Here is a 16,923-nt window from a genome sequence, read left to right on the forward strand (position 1 = left end):
TTCTGAGCATTGTTTCTAGTATTGTGGCTATACTTAATGTCATATCTGCATAAAGACATTGACCTTTTTTGAGGAGATATATATTTTGGAAAATCTCCTAGTGTTTTATTCTCTCATGGGATTACCAACTGATTTGGAAAGGCTTGAACACGTGCCATAGAAAAGCTAAATTAAAACCAATAAATCACATGGATTTGTTGATGAATATCCTTACAAAGTAACATTTTCTTTTGTTTTGCCCATCTACTTATGGGTTCAGTCTGCTTCATCTGCACTTTTTGTAAGTGGCTTTGGGGAACTTTTTCCCTGAAAATCACTTAAAAGATCACTCCTGTGAAAATTTTGTCTGTAACATTCATCAAAAAAAACAGGGGCTGTACTGGTAGAGACTTACTTTGTGAATAAAAGTCTGAATCCTTTCTGCCTCAGGACAGAAGATCATGACATTTGTCTTTCACTGTGAATGAATCAAATCACATTTTTCTTCAGTTTCTCCATCAAAATGAGGGGGCCATGTCACAGAGATATTTTTGGCAGCAATTTTTACATTTATGACTCCTTGAACAGAAAGAGCTTAATACTATTTAATATCTCGGGAAAATCCTATACTGATATTTATCAGGATACAGGAAGAGGGAGTAGAAGTTTTATTGTTGGCAAAATAAATACTGCACTAAGTTTTTAATTTGAATTATGGAAAGGCATGAAAATTCTTTTGCAACCTTTCTCCAGATGATCATTTTCATGCTTTTACCAAGTGGGGAGCAGAGGTACAGTGAGAATAAGTGGTTTGCCTATGGACACGTCTGGAGTCAAGTATCATGACTCCCATTTCCTTCCTCATATTTCAAGACAGTACTCCAAGGAAAAGCAGCACTGACTCCTGGAACAGACCAGAAATGTGTCTCCTTCTGCAGCCTGTCTCCATCATGGATGGTGGATAATTAACCCTCTTCAGGATTTTTGCAATAATGTACCCATCAGGGACGTGTCTGCCCAGCTCCTGCAATGAGAGGTTGGCTCATGCCTTCAGGCAGGAGAATAATGAACCTCTTTCTACATCTTCCTCAGTTCCTTCATTTAATCAGACCTTTTAACCTGTGCCATTTGGGCCAGGCCTACCATCCCAGGAAAGCAATGGAAAATCTGGAGATGAGAATATTTTTACTAACTATGGACAAGCAGATGTAAATCAATGATTCACAAAGCACAAATTTATAAGGCAGTGTTTTAAACCTCTCTACATTGCCCATATATTGCCTTAAATATCACATAGAAATGTTGTGTGTCACAGTGTCCTCAATAACATTGCTGGAACCAGATTGTAATTAGCAGTTGTATGCTCAGGTAAACATCAGTGCAAGCCATAACAGAAGTATACAGCTTAGCTCTTCCCTGAATATATTGGGCTATTTATGAACTATAAAACAGCTCCATATTTAAGCAGATACATCTGCAAAAAGCAGGTGGGTTGCTTTCTTTTTTCTCCTTCCCATTACAAAATAATCATGGTTTTTGTATAAGGATTTTCTAAATCCTGAGTTGGATGTGGACACCTATGATACATACACTTACAAACAGGTTTTTTTTACAATAATTGTTTTAATTTGTTCCCCCACATCCAGACATGGAAAATTCCAAGACACATTTGGTAACAGTGGTCTGAGAAGTCCTAACCAGCTGCCAAATGTTGGTCAGGACTCACGGGTTTGGTTTTTTTCTGCTGTCACGAGCTCCTTTAGGGAGCTCAAGTCAGTCTTGGAGCTCCAGCTTCCTAGAGAGGTGTTGTGAAAATAAAGTCCATTACCAACTGCAATGCTCAGGTGTGCAGTGACAATAAGGGGCACAGAGGCTCCTAGACGGATCAATTTCCAGAGTGGTTTTGAAAGCTTCGGTGAATCTTTAGTCTATTCAGTGCAAAGAAACCTTCCTAGCACAGAAACCCAGCCATTAGTATGCAGGAGAGCACTCCTGTGACAAAACCAGCACGTAAAGTGATTAAATGGTACCAGAGTGAGGAGTTAATGAGGCATGGCCGCAGACGTTTGCTGGTAGCGCGCGGCTCCACGCGACGCCTCGTCTCAACAGCAATCCAATAACGAGCCTGTAATTACACCACGGGCCTTAAGAAGTGCAGGGCCAGTCCTCCCAGGTGCTGGATGCTCCTAACTCCCTCCAGCCACAGCTGGAGGCACCCACAGCAGCAAAGAAGCCCTCAGTGTGTTGCAGGATGGGGCTCCAGCCTCCTGTGCCCCCACAGCATTGCTCAGTGCCTTCAGAGACAGGCAGGGATCTCTTGAACAAGGGTCTGGATTCTGAGTTATAGCAGCACTAAAGCAGTTATGAAAAATATAATAACTCATTTTGGCTTAAAGCACATCATTATGCATTGTGTCTTCACAGCTGTGAAGTGTGTCAGGGTCTGGGAGACCCAGTGCAGCTGCAAGGGGAAATATCTTCCTGTGGCTTTTTTTTGCTTGGAGAGTCCTCAGACATATATGTGTGTGCTGTTTGCTTCTCGTGGGTGATATGGAAGTACAGAGCTTCTAGGAAGGATTTGAACAGAGTAAAAAGTTTGCTTGTCAAATGCTACTGGGACGATGTTTCATTAGGAGTGTTTTCTACCCTTAACACCCAAGTTAAAATAATAGAAACTCTTTTTCTTGCTTTTGAGAGATGAAGAAGCTGAAGCTCCTATTTAACATCCCGAAGTAACCACTTCATTGTGACTTGGAGCATCTCTGGCAGATATCCAGGGAAAGCTTGTGGTTATGGGTACAAATATCTCAGTCCAGGGTCTGAAAACAATACTAAATGCACCAGGAGGAAATACCTACATTTAATCCCTACTTAAATTTACTTAGGTAGAAAGCCTGCTACCTGGCAAGGTTTCTGAAGCATATGGGTTTAGTGTCAACTAATAATGTCATAAAACTGCCCATCCTGGTAAAGGCAAAGCATCTTAGAGAGTCTCACTTCCTACTGGAATTCATGCAAATGCTTTCTAAGTGCAGCTGGTCCTGCTAAGAGGGCCAGAGCTTGGCAGTTCAGATGACCTTTGGCAAATATAATGATAGATTAAGTTGTTGAGGTCTAAAGAGACTTAACTGGATGCTGAAATAACTATTAGCACTGAAAATGAGTTTTATTAACCAAATCAAGAGCCTATGGATATAAAAGCGCAATAGGCACACCTCGGTTTAAACAAATGTGAAATGCTGACCAGCTGGAGGCTGCAGCTCCATGTAGCCACGTCAGTAGCTCTGAAGACCTCAGGCAAGGCTGAGAGCCAACTTAAAATACTTTTTTACTGCTGACACCATAAGCAATAATTCTCAGGTGGTGGCTGGGAGGAGGAAATGAAGGGAAAGGTTGTTTCTACCTCCTGTCCCCGACAGGTTGTGCCTCCCTGTGCCCCACCTCGCCTTACTGTGAAATGCAATAATCCCCTATAAAGCTCCTCATTGTATTTTTCATCAGTACATCTCAGAGGAACACAGCACTGCCTGTCCACAAGGACTGGAAGACAAAGTCAGTGCAGATCCACCCTCTGTCCACCTCAGGGGCTTTTTCACCAATCTGCTGCCTGTGCCACAAACAGGTTCATTCTTAGCTGGGCCCAGGAACTGAACTAAATGAAAATTAAATAGATTTTTTTTTTTTTTTCCTGCTGGGATCAGTTCTAGAAGCTGTTCTGCTGCTTTACTGGATGATTTCACAAACATTTCTGATCTTGCAAGGGAGTGGGATATGATGGGATGGGACCAATTGGCTGAGGTAGGGATGGGAATGGACAATACTAAATTCAGTGTCCTGGGGAAACTGAGTGAGAATTTCATCATTATGGAAACATAGAATACCCTTAGTTAGAGGGCATCCACAAGGACCATTGAAGTCAACCAATGTCCCTGCACAGGACCACCCTAAGAATCATTCCGAAGTTTTTTATGGGCCACCTAATGACTGCAGCCTATTACTGCTGCACTCCAGAGTCGACTGGTATCTATATTCTATATAATTCAAAAATAAAATACAGTTTTCATCAGTTCACCCAGTTTTAATGTTATTTTAAATCCCACCAAGTGCTATAATATACTCCAATATAGATTTTTGCTACTTGGTTCTTGGTGTGCAGGTCTTGGGGGCTCAGGTTTTCTGAACTATCTGAGCTGTCCTTGGCTTGGTTCTGGGTCTACAGCAAGGGGCAGGAAGCCAATATTTGACAGTGTGTGCTCTGGGGGTCTGAACACGGGGGTGTCTGTCCAGGTAGAGCAGGACAGGCACCCCCCAAGAGGTTTTACTCTTGTGTTACCACCCAGGACTGTTATCCTGGCCAAAATACCTGTCTAACAAACCCCAAGATCCATCAGAAACACGGAGATAATGCTCAAGCGCAGCTGAATGTCCTGTGATGCGCTCAGGGCATCCAGGAGCCGGGTGTGCCCCAGCCGTGTGCCTGCAGGTTCCCACCCAGCTGGATGCTAAACGGGCACAGCAGCGTGCTGGGGCCCGGCAGGCATTCCCGGGGCTTGCTCACATCTCAGGTCACTGGTGAGTGTTATCTGTTGTGACCAGAGTGGTTTCCCATGCAAGGATGATTACCACAACCTCAGGTTCTTGTGTACCCGGTAGCGGGAGGCTGTAATTAGCGCTTCCAGGCAAACTGTGACCTTTTGGAACTTTTCCTGAGGCTTATGAAGCCTAAATTAGTTTCTGCTGTTTGAAAGCATGCACAGACTTAATCTCTGGGCCCTATTTATATTATAATTACTATATAATTCACATTTGCATTCACTTGACTCCTTTTCTTACTTAACAGCCGAGGTTGGCTCTCGCTTCTCAAGTCCTTTGTGCGCGGTTCATGGGTCACAAATCCCGTGGGTGAAGGCAGGGTGGGGGATGCTCATTCTCCCTCCCTCACATGCTGTACAACTGCAAAACAGCAGGCTGGCATGAAAATCCCCTTTTGCGCAAGCAGAAGGTACCACCAGAGCTTTTTCTGCAGGAAAAGAGAGGATGGTATTCTTGGTTTGGGAGCTGGATGAGAACTTCTTTTCTATCTCCTGTTAACAACACAGTTATGGCTATAGTTTGAGATTAATTAAAATGGTGACTTCTGTGGATATTCCAGTACATTTTTTCTTCCTTTAAGCAGACCACTGCTTAAAGTGGTCTGCTTAAAGTGTTATAAAGTATTTCATTCTATTCTTATACATCTTTAGTGTGTTGTAAACTCCCCATAAGTACTCAATGACATAAAAATAGGTGGAAAACCACCCCAAACTAGTATGCATGAATATTTAACAATAAAATTAATAGAAAATGTCTGTAATTTTCAGTGCACGAAAAAATATTGTGGAATTAAAGCCAAAATTCCTCTCCTCTTTGAAATGGCCCCATTCTGCAAAGCCCTCTGTGTTCCTTGCTTTTACATGTTCTGATCTTGCTTTCATTTTGATTCTTGCTTGTAAATATGAGCTGCCTGGCATTGTCCAGAGGAAGGTGATCTATCATCTGCTTCCATCCAGGGTTCCTGTCACTTGGTCATTCTGTACACACAAAATTTTATCTGAGCTCCACTCACAGGAGACAAATGACCATGACAACAGGCTTCCTCTGATGCTTCAAATAATGAAGCTTCACAAATCAGGCAGAAGCCTCCTGCGTGTCGAGACCAGGGTGCATGTGCATTATTTCCAGCTATATGAGCAACCTTGGATGAACTCATTATTCTGCAGAGGGTAGTACAGATGTTGCCATCTCCCAAGATTTAAAGCTTCCTCTGAGGAAAACTGCTTCTTTCACCTTGTTTGCCAGCTGGGCCAGCTGTAAGGTTTATTGGTGGCTTTTGTTTTCTGTTTGCATGGTACTTGTTAAGCCCTTTATTAATGCAGTCAGTACATTAAGGGTATATTAAAACCTGAGAACTCATGAGAGGAAAACAGCTTAATAACCAGACAATGGGAAACAATGTTATTTATGGGATGTTGGTGGTGTTTTTTGAGTTAATATCCAGCACCAGTTATTACTTAATTAGCTAGGAAATAATTATTTTGTTGCAAGAGAATTTTACTTATGGAAAAGAATAAATTAAGATTACCTAAATCAATTTCTACCAGGTTTTTACTGGAATAAACAGAAAATATGCAATGAGGTTTTATTCAGTCTGTTAATGAGGTGTAAATGGCACTGAGAGAGAGCATTTTCTTTTATGCTGCAATTATAAGGAATTATCCTTTTTCCTTGAATATTACAGAATCATGGAATGGTTTGCTTTGGAGGGGACCTTGAAGCTCATCTTGTTCCATACCCTGCCATAGGCAGGGACACCTTCCACTAGACCAGAGTGCTCAAAGCCCCATCCAGCCTGGCCTTGAACACTTCCAAGGATGGGACAACCACAACTTCTCTGGGAAACTACTTCCAGTAACTCACCACCCTATTGTGACTTTTTTTATGCGAAATTACAAAATCATAGGAGAATTCAGGTTGAGAGGAGCTTTAGGAGGTCTCTAGTGAAACCTCCTGCTCCCAGCAGGGTCAGAGAGGATATCAGACCTGGCTGCTCAGGACTCTGTCTAGTCTTGCCTTCAAAGCCTCCAAGAATGGAGAGTGCACAACCTCCTTGGACATGCTGAGCTATCCAGTGACTTTCCGGACTAGTCAGGGAATACAGAAAACGCCAGACATAGTCCCCCACATATGGTATTTCTTTTAGGGTTAGCATGTACTAATCCAATAAGAAACTTATACTTTAAAAATAGGGGCAAATGTTAACTTTTGGTTTCATCTCTTTTCAAAGTTTGCAGAAAGCCTGGATGAAAATTGGATTGAAAGAGGTTAAATTGAGGTATTCAAATAAAACAGAACCTGGAAAAAAGAGGGAGTTGAGTATGGGGATTTCTGTTCAGATTCCATAGATTGGACCAGCATACTAGAAAAAAATGCCCTGGGCTTTTGGGAAGTCAGTTACCCCCATGTGAACTGGAGTTGTTCCCTCCTGCCTCTGGTACTTGCAACTCCAGGGGTGCATTACCAGATTCATGAACACTGCAAGCAAATTCTTCTAATCTTCCTCCTTTTCACAGCTAATCTTATCACTACAGTGGTTATATACCTGCTCCATGCCCTGGAGTTTGTATGTTTTCCACGTTCATTTTTGGATCCATCCACATGCATTATTGCATTATGGCTCTTCAGAACCTTAGCCAAAGCCTCATGAAAGGGAGGAAATGCTCAGCCCACTCAATGTGACACCTCATTGGCCGATATTAATTAAGAAGGAGAAGAGGGAGATTAGTGAAAGAATTGTGAGCGAAGGTTAAGTACCAGCAAAACGAACAGGAAGTAGATTATGATGAAGAGGAATAAAAGGCTAATTGGAGATCAGCCGCAGGGTTCATTAGGAGCTGGCCTGGGGAATGACCCGACTCAGATTGTTCCTTGGCAGCCTGGGAGCCCAAGGCTGGATGAAGCTGGTGGAATTTGTTAAGACACAAAGCTGATAAGCATCATCAGAAGGCAGAGATAAATACTAGAGAATCCGGATGTCTTGCAGGGCTGGAGTGGGAGAAATTAATAGTACAAAGAGCAAAATTAAGCACATGGCAACTCAGGGCAAGAATTTGTCTTGTGTGTTTGAAGCTCAAAAGTTACAAACGCCTCAGCAGAGCAGATGTGTGCCTGGGCACACAACGCTGACCACTGGATTAGCAAACTGCCTACCTGCTGTGGTCATGGAGTAGGTGAATGCTCTCTTAGGATGGATCAGGCACGGAATTTTCCATGGAACTGGGCAAGTAGCAGTTTCAGTATAAGAACCAATTAGGACATCCTCAACAGCAGGGGTAGAGTTCTGGTCTTTTCTGTTCAGGAACAAGGAACTGAATGTAAAACACTCTTGCATCAAAGAATAAGATGAAAAGAAACTTTGTCCTACAAAAGGGAACTAAAATAATCTAGTTTATCTGACTGGATGAGAGCTTTTGAGGACACATGACTGCTGTGACTATGATGGAAATACTCATGCTTAGTAGAAAACAGATTGTTGGAACAACTCCAAAAAGGTGCAAATTGGAGTGACAGCCTGTACAGCTTCACATTGGAAGGCAGCTCCTTACCAGAAGAACAAGACACCAGTAGGAATTACCTCAGCAAACCCAATTACATTTAGAGGGAGTTTGTCAATACTTTTGTAACACACGATTTCCTGAAGCAGCAAGGATCTTCTGGGACCCAAAGGCCTCATGTCCTTCAGTGGCCATAGGACAGAGAGCGGGATGAGCTGGTCAGTGCCAGCCCAGCTTCCCACACTGCTCTTTGCAGGCACCTCTCAAAATCCCATGGAACGGACTGAGGACCTGACCACGTTTATTCATTCCAGCAACCTTTTGAAGAACCTGTCAGGCCTGTTTTGTGTAGTGGAATTAAGACCAAATCTCTTGTTCATTTGCCCTCTAGTCACTGATAACTGATGCTGCCTCAGAGCAACCAGATTTATTTCTGCTCCACATAAAGTAAGCATGAAATTTATTACCAGTATCACACAGGGCAGAGACAAGCAGTACCATCAGAGTGCTTGCATGAGAACAAGCCAGGATTGATTATTTTACCAGACAAGCTACATTTGAGGAAGTAAAGATTTGATTAAAAAATTAAATGCCTTGGGGAGGGTGAATAGCAGCATAAATCTGTTTGATGTTTATGTCAACAAGGTTGCCAAAGCAAACAGCACGAACATCTGTCCATAGCATAGGCTGGAAAATGCTGCAAATGGAGAAATATTTTAATTGTGAGCCCTGGTTCACGGAACTCCCCATGTCTGTATTTATTATGCTGATAATATCACCCCAACATATGAACTTTATGCAGCACGTATAAATAATTCATGGATTAGCAAATAAAGAGATCTGGAATCTGTACACAGAGATGGCTGTTGCCAATTATCTCACTTGTGCAGAGCCAGACCCTTTCAGCTCCCATCGGCTGCAGCTGCTCTTTTAAATCATTCATCAGTGCTTAAGAGATATGCTGGTGGCGCTGGCAGAGAGTATTTGAATTTTCATTGTTTACACACTGTGAATTTAGCTTCTGGTCTGAAATTATCTGCAACGCTGAAGCCTTTGAGAATATAGATGAGAAGAATAAGACAATTCCTCCTTTTATCCTTTTTAAACACTTCTATAATTTTGATTAACTTTTCTTCAATTTTGCTTCATATTCTTTTTATAATCACTACTTTCATTTTAAAGTTATAATAATTTATGTAATTCCTTATGTTGTTTAGATCATGAAAACATCAGGAATACGCTGGAGTATAAAAAGTATTACCAAACAAATGTCTGGTAAATATTTTCTTCAAGGTTATAAAAAGATTTTCCATTTTTATTCTAGAAATCTATACCTTATCACTTAAAAATCTAGAGTTGCTTCTTTCTGATCCATTTTTATTCTAGAAATCTATACCTTATCACTTAAAAATCTAGAGTTGCTTCTTTCTGATCATGCTTAAGCAGAACCTTTTTGGAAATAATAATAAAGGCTGCTTAAAAATTGATGACAAACCATGGCCAGTGCTTTTTCTTGTCAAATTACTGAGGCACTGAGTTTCTGTGCCCATTCACATCATGATGGGTAGCACCTCCTGGGTGATAAATTGGCCTGTTGTCATTAGAGCAGTATAGCTCAATTTACTTCTTGCATGGATAATTACACTAATGGTTTTAAAGTCAAAGGCCTTATGATAAACCCAGACTTTCAGCTGTATTAATTGAAAATCTAATTCATGTATCTAGACTTTTGTGCAGCATTATTAACTGTGCATCTATCTGAGATGTACAGAGTGTGTCTATACACAGAAGTTCTGTCAATAGTTTTGCTCCTTTCTCTTAAGCTACAAGTAAAGAAACAACTTCTAAACTTCTGTCAGGATGCTGGAGTTGGCTGGTGCAATGCTGGAGGCAGGAGAGGGGAGTGGAGCCTACAGTGGCATTCAAGCACATCCCATCCCGGTCCTGACGCAGGGATGCAGAGAGGGATAACAGGGACCTCTATGGTGCCACCCCTAAAAATTCTGGTGGAGGTGACAGGGAGCAGGAGTGCCAGGTCCCACACCTTGGGGAATGTCACAGCCCTGCTTGCACCTACCCCTCTGGGGCAAGAAATCCAACAGCATCATCTTCACGATGTCATGCAGAGAGTGGCCTGCTCATGATTTTGGGAACAGTCATGAGGTTATAAGGTATGAGCTGGGTCTCTCTTACTTTTGCAAATCAAGGCAAAGCAGCTCAGTGTCTGCTTTACGTACTTAAAGTGGAGCACTTTGTGTTTTATCCTTCAAGGAGCACAAGTGAGTTTTATCCTTCAAGGATCCTGATGCTCCCATGCTCTCAGGACCTCTGTGAGCAAGAGGCAGAGCACCCACAAGGTTTCTGAGGGGGGAAGGTAGACACCGGGGGATCATCAGTACTGATTAAAGAACAGAAGCAGCAGAATGTGCCTGAGAACGTGGGGGCTCAGGAGTCCCCATCAAAGCCCGTTTGGATGGGCTCTGGAGGAAGGAGACACGGAGCAGAGGATGTCCTCGCTCTGCTTCTGTCAGCTCCCAGCAGCTCACTGAACAAATCAGGTTTCCCTCTCAGATCGGCGCATGACAGTGGATGGCATTTAGCAGATGGCATGTGTAATGGGACTGTCACACCGCCACAGGTTTGGAAATAAAGCTGGGGAGGCAGTTAATGAATACACACTTCTCATTTCAAGGAATTCTTTCTGTCCCTGTCAGGCATTAGGCGCTCAACTTGTGAGTGTTGAAAGACTTCTGATGTGAGTGCATTAAAAGACGCAGTCTAGCATGTAACTGGGTTTTACTTTAAAAACTGGCATTGAAATAAGCAATTTATGTCATTCCTTAAAAAGTGACTTTTTCTTCTTGATAACTTTCAGCCTGCTCACAAGTGAAATGTGTTCTTTAACTGGAGTGTTGTCATTGAGAATATTTAATATCAAGAGTAATTCTTCTCACAGAGATGATTCTACTCTGTAGTTTTCTGTCTTTACCATTTTTCCTTCTTTGTTAAAAAATAAAAATTAGGCAAGTCAAAAATCTACTTTTTCAAGGATACTTATTCTTTTTTTTTTTTTTTAATTTCGTATTACCTCAAACAATATCTTTATGTAGGACTTCACTTTAAAACATTGATCTGGGGAGATGACAGTAGCAGTAGTTAGTAGTGAGAGACTAAGGAAACACAATATGTAATACATGTAATTTTCTAAACTACACACTAGAATCTTTATTTATTTATTAGGTTCTCACAGCTTTTTCAATGCCAATAAAAAAAAGGAAAAATAAATTAGAAAATATAGGGATTATATGCATTGTATTTCTCTCTCTATCCCTTTCTTTTTGTTGGCATTTTGGTGTTAATTAACGGACTGCTCTAGCTCCAACTGGAGTCATTTGGGAGGATTCCTTTTATTTTCAGTGATGATTTTATCATGCCCATGTTTATTAGGTTTGTTGCTTTTCCAGCAGTCTGGCTTCTGGGACTGCAGGGAAAAAGCAGGGCAGATTTATAAATAAATACAGTCAGCATATCAATGTATATCAGTAGGAGAAAGGTAAATTTAGCTAAATCCTGGTGAGTAAACCTGTTTTCCTTTGTTCATTATAATCCACCTTCCTGCATTCTAAAAATGAATTGGATTGTCAGGGGAGAAGATTCTCAGTTACAAAGAAACGAAAGTCAGGCTGCCATGTTAGTCAGCTTAATTATAAATAAAATATTTTTCTGCCTTTTCTCTGTCCACGTGAGGTCTGGATGAAACACTCCTGACTGCCTGCAGTGGGATGCAGGCTCTTGGCAGCACAGGGAAAACCACTGACACAATTATAGTGCCTCAAAGCTTTTCTTGCTCTCAAGAACTTATTTCATGCACCACACCAGTATGAATGGCTCACCAGCACCTGCTTTTGCCATTTGTGTGTACACTCTCAGTTACAGCATTGTAGGGGCTTTTTCTCAGCCAGCCCTGCACAAATTGCTGTTGCACAAGCGGTGATCCCACAGGATTTGCTCGTAGGTTGAAGGGCTTAAGAAGGCACCTTAAAGGGGTTGGAATCTCAGTGGATATCAGTCTCTTAAAGCTTAAAGAATGTTGGGTTTTTTGATATTCAGTGTTCTGTTTCAGGTCCCTCACAACAAGAAAGACATTGAAGTGCTGGAACATGTCCAGGGAAGGGCAACAGAGCTGGGGAAGGGTCTGGAGCACAATTCCATGAGGAACAGCTGAGGGAGCTGGGAGTGTTTTAGTCCGGAGAAGAAGAAACTCAGGGGAGACTTTATCATTCTCTACAACCTCCTGAAAGGAGCTGTAGCCAGGTGGGGGTCGGGCTCTTCTCCCAAGGGACAAGTGATAGGACAAGAGGAAATGGCCTCAAGTTTCACCAGGGGATGTTTAGGTTGGATATTAGGAAAAATTTCTTTTCCAAAAGGTTTGCCAAGCATTGGAACAGGATGTCCAGAGAAGTGATGGGGTCACCACCCCTGGAGGTGTTTAAAAGACAAGTAAATGTGATACTGAGGGACATGGTTTAGTGGTGAACTTGGCAGTGCTGGGTTAATGGTTGGACTCAATCATCTCAGAGGTGTTTTCCAACGGAGATGATTCCACGGATTTATGATTCTGGGATCTTCCCACAGACACGGCATGGGAGCCTCCTGGCCCTGCTATTGGGACCTTTGCTGGGCACACAGGTTTCCCCAGCTGCTCACACTCGCTGCAGTTGTACCACGTTAAATTATGGGGAAAGCAAAGGAAAGTAAAACAGTCTCTGAGGTGAAGAATAACATTCCATCACTGCAGGGCTATTTCCACCTTCCTGGGCAGTACTGTCAGGCTCAAGGGAAAATCTACGAACAGGTATGGGAGCAACATGTGAGTGGCTGTCCTGGGTCAGCCCACCTGGGCCCCGTGTCCTGTCTCCAAGAGCAGTCACCAGATGACAGCTGGAAAACAGGGAGAAAGAAGCTGACAACTACAATATGAACTTGATCTCGTGTACCATCCCATTTTTCTATCAATCAGCCACTTGATGACTTTCTGAACAAGAGGATGAACCCAGATCACTGTGCTAAGGACAAAAGGACCCTAGAGCATCCTCTGGTGAAGACTGTGGCATCCTGAGTGCTGCAGCATCCTGTGGTAGTGAATTGTGTGGTTCACTCGTGCACTGCATAGTAATGATAATTCTCTTTGTATAGCACTGACTGATTTCAATACCCAAATGTTGCATTTTAAGACAGAAAATGTGGCCTTTTTCAGTGTGAGAGACAAGCTAGTGTTTAATTCATTAAGAAAAAAATAATTTGCAAAACAGCAACATTTATCCATAGCATACAAAATGTAAATGCTTTGTGCTGTGATGTTTGGGCATCATTAGAATAATTTTAAAGGCAAGTGATTTAATTGTGTTTCTGCTAATTATAATGTTTACAAATTAGGGAAAGATGCATTTAGTGGTCTGTTGGGAAAGGGCTTTGAAACCTCACATGTCTTTGAGTCTACAGTACTGTCATTTAGTCATAAACTCTTTCTAATACCAGGGTGATTTGCTTTTTAGATTAGTCTTGCATGAAAAACGAGTCTCAAGAGCCCTCAGCTCCATGGAATTCAAAACCAGGTTCACGTGTGTCTGTGTGTGCTTTGATAGAAATTTAACCAAGTTCTTTTCTTCTCCTTTTCAAGGTCCCCGTGTCCCGATGGTGACTGTTCACAACACAACGGATGCACAGAGTAAGGGCGGGCTTGAGCTTTGCAATCCTTCAAACAAAAGTAGCTGGGCAGGACAGTGAGATGTAGCTGCTCTTTGCTAAACTTACCCTCCTGGGGAGCCCAGACTCTGCCTAAATGGAAGTTTTCTGCAAGGCAAAGGGACTTGCAGGGCTGTTGTGCTGCCATCACAACAGCTGCTGTTTGGGGTAAAAACACACAGGTTGGGGCATGATGTTTGTTATCCTCTTTCTCAAAAAAATGCACAATTCAAATCCCTCTCAGTCTTTTTGTTAGTCTTCCACTGATTTTGTTTTGAGTCCCATATATAAGAAATAAGATAAATGTAAGAAATATTTAGCCTAATCTGTGGTTTTAATAAAATCACTCTGATATGAATTATCAGAGATAATGGAGTGAGCCTCACAAGTGGTGCCTCTGCCTGGTTCCCTGACCTGCCCACAGAGATTGTAACACTTACTATTTGGTAAAGCTTTTTCATGCTAATGATTTGCATCTACATCAGTGCAAAGCTGTAATTATTCCAAAAATAGGTTTCTTCCCTCAAAATATTTGGCACTCCCTATAGCCATTACCAGGCTGGCAATGTGGAGTCCAGAAAGCCATGGAGTTTCTGGGGTTCCACTCTGGTGGGATGTGGCATTGAGTCTCACGTGAAACCAAGATTTATCTTCTCCCATCGTTTTAATGGGAAAACATCATCTTTTGTTTTAGCAAAGAGTTCAGCCCATCCTTAACTGCAGTTAGGGACTTCAGGCACTGATATGACCCAAATAATAAGCAACACCTTTATTCTATTTCTATCTGCTTTGTACATGGTCAATACCTGTTTATCAAGTATCAGTTTCACTTACCTGCACTTACAGCAGCTCACTGCTCTTATCTCAAAAGAAAAAAAAAAGAGAGTGAGCAAACCAAGAGATTTGGCACTCAAACTAAAGGTTTACTGTGAAATGCTGAGCTGCTTCATTTCCCACTGAGGTAGTCAGTGTGACAGGAAAGACTCTCTGCACAAGGGAGTGTCAGCTCCTTCTTCTTCCCAGCAGAGCGTGAGCTTGGCAGTGCCCTCCCCAAGTATAACCCCAGAGCAGCCCAGCTGATGCCCATGAGGCACTTCAGCCAGGAGAGTTTCTTTGCCCTGATCTGCAGCTCCAAAGTCACTTTCTTTCTCCCCCACTTTAAATAAAACACCTTAATTTTACTGCCAAGATGGAGATGTCTGACTGGCTATATCAGCATGGGACAGTGCTCTCATGAGTGGTGTTATACCCTCCTGTATAGTTTTACAAAATACTTTTAGGTGAATAAAATGACAGAAAATATAAAACAGAAAGAGTGAATGAAGGGCTTTAAAAAGTAAAACAAAACACACCAGGACTAGTTTTCCTTTGACAGATGCGTATGGGTAGCATCTATTACACAGAGAACTCAATCTACTCATGTGCAGAACACATTCTCTACTGAAATTCATGATCTTCTGCATACAATTACCATTTCCCCTGGTTCTTTTCTTTTTTCCCCCCTCATTCTTTTGCTTTTGAATGAAGGGCAACTGACAGTTGCATGTTACTGAATTTACTTATTTAATATGAGCCCATTACTCTATAAAAGGGAGTTTGCCTCTGTATTCTGCAATAATCTGATAATAGTGAGTTGCACTGAATATTAGAGTGTGCTTACATTTAATTAAGCAATGACCATTTGTACTCCACAGACTCAAGCTCTCTGTGGTCCTAAAGCAAAAAGGATCGTCCTTTAGGAGATATGCCAATCTTTTTTATTTCCTTCACAGTCTTCCTGGCTTTCTGTGAATGCAATTATATGAACAAATAAAATGGCTTGACTAAATTCCCCTACGTGCCAAGCCCCTTTCTGCTGATAAAGCTACTTGTGTGTGCCATAATTAAATGAGAATCTTAATATTTAACTAAATGTAATAGGCTGTTGCTTTGACACTTTTGTGGGGGTTGTGGTTTTGATAAAGAACCAGGCTTTGCAGAAGCAGGGTGAATATTCACTGAACCAATATACTACTGCTGAAAGGTCTCTGAAATGTGTTAACTGGGAAGGGCAAGTTTTTGTCTGCCTGTCCAGCAGAGATGGGCAGTGAGAGCAGGATAATCAGGTACCAGAAGTGTTATTTGAGGAGCTGGGGTTACATGTCTATTTCTGGGGTTACATATCTATTTATCAGTGTGTCTCAAAAGGGAAGTTACATTCAGTGAAACATAATGTGGTGTGAAATCTCACACCCTCCTTGGGTTCATGTGGCAGAGATAATGCCCTGGATCCCCCTGGTTCACACCCAAACTGATGCCAGGGGAATGACCACTGATGATAGACTCCCCAGACCAGGATCTACTCACCCCAGCCCTTGAATCCTTCCTCCATGGGGCTTAGGATCTTTGCCATCACATGGAGACATGGAGACAATCCCTATCTGTTGATTAGGAATGATTTAGACATTTCAGAATGCATGGAAGAAAAACATTAAAACCAAACAACTATGCTTATTTTCATGCACAATTAATACAAAAATTTCTCCAAAAAAAAGATATAATTAACATTTAATAAATGAGAGGGAGGAGAATGTAGGTTTTGAAGCAGTTTGGAATTTCAGCTCTCATTTTCACTGCTGCAAACTGGCTATGATCAGATGCCTTGCTAGTGCAGAACTGAAAGTATCTAGTTTTGTATTGTAAGCCCTAAATAACCCAGTCTGGTAGAAGTGATCTGTTCAAACATGATTTGAAAATTACAGTTATAGTAACTTTGGATATTGTATTTTTTCCTTGCTTTGAAAAACATATAATTAAAATTATTATTTAAACACAAACACATTAAAAGATTATAACTCCAAGGGTTCACTTCTGCTCCTATATACATACATATACTCCTATTTCATAATAGTGGTTTGAAACACACTTTCAAGAACTTGCCTATAAAATGTTCTTTCCCTTTACCTAAGAATTGGACTGATTCATCGACCAATTAATTATAATTTAATCCTTCAGCCTATTCCAGTTTTTATGTAATAATAATTATTGTATGTCTGAATAATACAACATAACACAAGATATATTTCTTACGTCTTCCTTATGATCTTTAGAGATTAAACTTTGCATTCTT

The 16,923-nt window shown here is 41.5% G+C and overlaps 1 protein-coding gene across 5 annotated transcripts in view; it reads left to right on the plus strand.

Moving 5' to 3' along the window:
• The window catches only part of DPP6 (dipeptidyl peptidase like 6), a 540,763-nt gene that overhangs the window by 510,535 nt on the left and 13,305 nt on the right, over positions 1-16,923 (plus strand). For all 5 annotated transcript variants that reach the window (XM_032098969.1, XM_032098980.1, XM_032098952.1 and 2 more), the window contains exon 17: positions 13,750-13,797. In XM_032098969.1, the coding sequence (XP_031954860.1) occupies positions 13,750-13,797 (48 nt within the window). The remainder of the gene's footprint in view (positions 1-13,749; positions 13,798-16,923) is intronic.

The sequence above is a fragment of the Corvus moneduloides genome, chromosome 1, assembly GCF_009650955.1.
Source record: "Corvus moneduloides isolate bCorMon1 chromosome 1, bCorMon1.pri, whole genome shotgun sequence".
NCBI classification, from domain to species: domain Eukaryota; kingdom Metazoa; phylum Chordata; class Aves; order Passeriformes; family Corvidae; genus Corvus; species Corvus moneduloides.